Below are 4,213 nucleotides of genomic sequence, written 5' to 3' on the forward strand. Positions count from 1 at the left end.
AGGGAATCGCCTATGACAATTACCCTCCTTTTTTTCTTAGCAGAGGCAGTCATAATGCGTGGGGCTGACTGCCTCACCCTAGGCAACCCAAGTGTTTTTGAGTCAGAATTGTGTGACTTTTGGACATGGGAAGGAATGACCAGTAGCTATCATTATTTCTAGGAGGGAAGAGAATAATTTCTATAGGATTTGCCATATCCGCTAAAGACTTTTTTTTCTGCAGGCTGATACAAAAAAGGTATATGGATTCAGGAAATCAAGAACTGTAATGACAACTTTCCTGTAAGAATGCAAGCCAAATCTGTGTTGTATAGAAAGGGAATAGTGTTGCTGGTGTTCCTGAATTCTCTCTGGAGACGTTATTTCCAATCTGCCTCTCACTGGTTTAAGAGCTCCTAAGTAGAGGGAATATGTTTTCTCTTGTTAGGAGGTTTTCCTAGTTAGCTGTTAGACTAAGTCTGCATCATCGGTGGAGGTTGTTTTACCTCAGGAGACTATGCCATTACTAAAAGCGTTCCCCATTGAAAAGGGTTAATTTAATTTTTTTTTCTCTGGTTGATGTCTAGAAAAATGGATGATGATGATGATGACATTCCCCAGCTTTCATCCCATACGTTGGCTGCCCTCCAGGAGTTCTATTTGGAACAGCAGCAGAGAGAGGGCATGAAGACCTCTCAAGGGTTTAATCAATATTCCATTGGTTCAATAGAAGAAGACTGGGTAAGAAACTATAAATTTCAATGAAAGAAGCAGGGTTAGAGGAGTAACCTTTACCGAGTTTCTTTTGTGGATGGATAATGAAATGAAATTAAAAAAGGGAACACTCAAGATGTTCCTAGAGTAGCAAAATCAAACTATTCATGGACAGTAACATTGTAGGGATATTTGCTTTAATATTAAATCTGAGTATAGTTGTCTGTTCTACATGTGTGGGGGGGTACAAACTGAAATTACGTGGAGAGGGAATAAAGCTGCCAACAGAAGCATCTATCCGTTCTGGAAATTTTAACTCCAGCCTGGCATGTGAAGGTAGTAAAGATTCTTCCCTGAGTTTGAGACAAGCACAGTGTAACAAGATAAGTGATCTTTCCTTTCACATCATTTTTCTTCCTGTGTTTTATTTCTTTGGTTTTGTGGATGGCTGCTTTGCTGCTTTTTTTCCTTCTGACAGACTGATTTTTGATTTGTCTCTGGGTTGTTTTTTTTTTTTACTCTTCCTTTTTCTGATCTCTTCTGATTTAGTATTTTATATCCTTTGTTTCCTTCTATACTGTCCCTTTTCAAGTTCCTTTTTCCTCTTCTCCTAAAGTAACTCAATTTAAGAGCACATAAATATTGTGCATCTGCACACTGGGTTTGAACTAACCTCGTCAGTGACTTTGCATTACTTGGTTTTCCTGATACTGCAGTAAATGCTTTGGAAACACACAGTGTAAGCTACCTGCTGCGTGTCGCTGGATTACAGAAGTAAAAAGACTGTCAGGAAAATAGTCACCTTTCCAGCTTTACAGTTTATGAACTGAGAAGTTGCTGTGGATTTTGGTTTTCTTCAAGTATGACTCACCACACCTAACTGTACATAGCACAGTCAGAAGATTTGATGTTGTTTGTAATTGTGCGTTATCTTTCCCAGCAACTGAGCCAGTTTTGGTACAGTGATGAAACTGCATCATGCCTGGCTAATGAAGTGGTTGTGGCAGCTGGAAAAGGTGGCAGGTAGGTTTTAATAGTTACGTTGTAGAAGTAACATGTCTTTTCTGTAAATATATTTTGTTTCTACTATGTAGACAGAGCATGCAGTTTAATTCATTACTCATTCTACTTCATCTTTGTTCAATTGAGATATTGCAGAAATGCTTTGCTGTTATTAATTGTTCATACTGATCTTACCATTTAGCATTTCATTGAATGTTGTAGGCTCTGCCTTGTAAAAGTTTACTATGAATCTTTTTATTTTTTGAGAAATACAAAGAGCTCCAGAGTATATTAATGACTTGTAATTCTTTTCTCTGTTTTCATACAATGTTTCTGTAGAACAGATGGAAAAACTTGGTTTTCTTCCTATTTCTATAAGGAGTCATTTTTAATTTTAAGTTTTCAAGTATATTTCTTTGCTGTTCTGAAACAAGATTTTCTCTGTCGTTAAGCTTAAGGTCTTTGTGCAGCATGGAGGTTGCATAGGTAATGGCTTTAATACTTAAAACTTTGTTACTAAAGTAATTATTTGTTAGAATGGAGGAAGAATAGCTTACGTTTTTGGGACTAATGTTTAAAATGTTTTCCCAAAGCAGCCTTGAGGACTGCTGTAGGGGTTTTTTTTGTTGTTGTTTGCCTTTTAAATTAATATTCTAAGTTATTGTCTCTTTTTCAGGATAGCATGTGTTAGTGCACCAAGTGTGTACCAGAAACTGAAAGAACAGGATGGTAAAGATTTTTCAGTGTGTATACTGGAGTACGACAGAAGGTTTTCTGTATATGGAGAAGAATTTATCTTCTATGATTACAACCACCCTTTGAACTTACCTGAAAATCTCCTGCCACACAGTTTTGACATCGTAATAGCAGATCCTCCCTATCTGTCTGAGGAATGTCTTAAAAAAACTGCAGAGACCATCAAATACTTAACAAAAGGAAAGATTCTGCTTTGCACAGGTATAATTAATAAAAATATTAGGTAACCATTAAGCATCTTTTTCTCTCTCTCAAAAGACAAACTTACTTAAGTGAGAAAAATACTAACTCAATAATACTAATTTATCATTAATTCAAGGAGGAATATGTCTCCTAAGCTTTTTATTGGAATACTTTAGTTCAACCTTTATTTTAAACTGAAGGCATGTGTTTTTTAATAGTTGAAGTCAGTACTTCTTTCATATGGCATTACCAGTTTTACTAAATTTTTGAAGAATTATAAGATCATCCTGCAGAGTTCCAGAAATATTTTTTTTTCATATGAAAGGGCCACTCTCTATAATTGCAATGATTGAAATCTGGGTATGACAAACATAGGTGCAACTTATTGTTAATGTCTTATTCAATAACCTTACGAATTTGTGATTTTTTTAAACGCGTCAGTAGCTGCAGGATTTCAGCTGCCACATACTACTTAGCATCTAAGGTGAGCTAAGTAGAAAGAATGACAAATAGGTTGGAATGGCCTTTGCTGAGTAAAGTGGGATGATTTTAGCTAAGTCTTGAAAAGAAAACCGGTCAACTTTTTCTTATTTTCATATTACCTGTCCTTACTGGTAAACATAGAAATTGTAATGTGAATGAATGTATGAGGGGATTCTGCCACTGTGATTCAAGTAAGGAGATCTTAGGCACTGAAATACAGCAGGAGGAATTAAAAACCAGTGATGAGAGCAGTGAAACTGGATAACTTACCAGCTGTACTTGCAGGTCCTTCTTTATGAAGATGCACTTACTGGTTTAAGAAGCTATGAGTATCTACCTTAGTCATGGTGTTTCTTAAACTGTATTCTTATTACAAGACATCTGAAGACATCCAGGAAACTTTTGCAAAAAAACAAAGGACAAAACTCCTCTATACATACAATTTGAGGGAAGTCAACAAAGCAGGCAAAATAAAGAAAAATTAAAATAATATATGGCCATAGAAAGCCCACTTCTTTGTTTAATTGCACATGGCAGTCATGCACAAGGAATGTTCTCAAAATTTTTTTCCCTAAAATGGATAGGTCGTCCTTCAGTTTACAAAGTTTGAGAAATACTGCTCAAGGAAGTGATTTCTCAGTGTGTAGCTGTAAATACTGCACTATGGTTTATTTAAGTGGAAGAGTATACGTAATCTGTTTGCATTTCCCATGGCTCCCTACCATGTAATTTCTTTGGCACGTAGCAAGAAGATTGAGTTCAAGTTTCTGTTTTCTATAAAAGGGGCACTGATCTTACCCTCTGTCATGGTTTAACCCCAGCTGGCAACTAAGCACCACGCAGCCACTTGCTCACTCCCCCCGCAGTGGGATGGGGGAAAAGAATCGCTAGGCACCCAACGTGGGGCTCGAAGGGTTCGAGATAACGACAGGTTTGATTGGAATGTGCTAGATTGAATTTATAGCTGTTATTGCTGTTTAGCTATTAATTGGCAGGCTCCTGTGCTTGCCATGGGGCTTGCTTGCCTTACTGTATGTTAGAGTCTAGTGCTCATTAGTGGCTGCTTTTTGCTTTTGCTGCTTGCTGTACTGCTGTA

The 4,213-nt window shown here is 37.0% G+C and overlaps 1 protein-coding gene across 1 annotated transcript in view; it reads left to right on the forward strand.

Annotated features, from left to right (window-relative positions):
• Nucleotides 1-558: 558 nt before the first annotated feature.
• EEF1AKMT1 (eukaryotic translation elongation factor 1 alpha lysine methyltransferase 1) overlaps nt 559-4,213 on the forward strand; it is an 8,260-nt gene continuing 4,605 nt past the window's right edge. Inside the window, exons 1-3 of the mRNA XM_009279362.2 lie at nt 559-720; nt 1,634-1,716; nt 2,372-2,652. Coding sequence (XP_009277637.2) covers nt 559-720; nt 1,634-1,716; nt 2,372-2,652 — 526 coding nt within the window. The remainder of the gene's footprint in view (nt 721-1,633; nt 1,717-2,371; nt 2,653-4,213) is intronic.

The sequence above is a fragment of the Aptenodytes forsteri genome, unplaced genomic scaffold (assembly GCF_000699145.1).
Source record: "Aptenodytes forsteri isolate BGI_AS27 unplaced genomic scaffold, ASM69914v1 Scaffold307, whole genome shotgun sequence".
Taxonomy (NCBI): Eukaryota; Metazoa; Chordata; class Aves; order Sphenisciformes; family Spheniscidae; genus Aptenodytes; species Aptenodytes forsteri.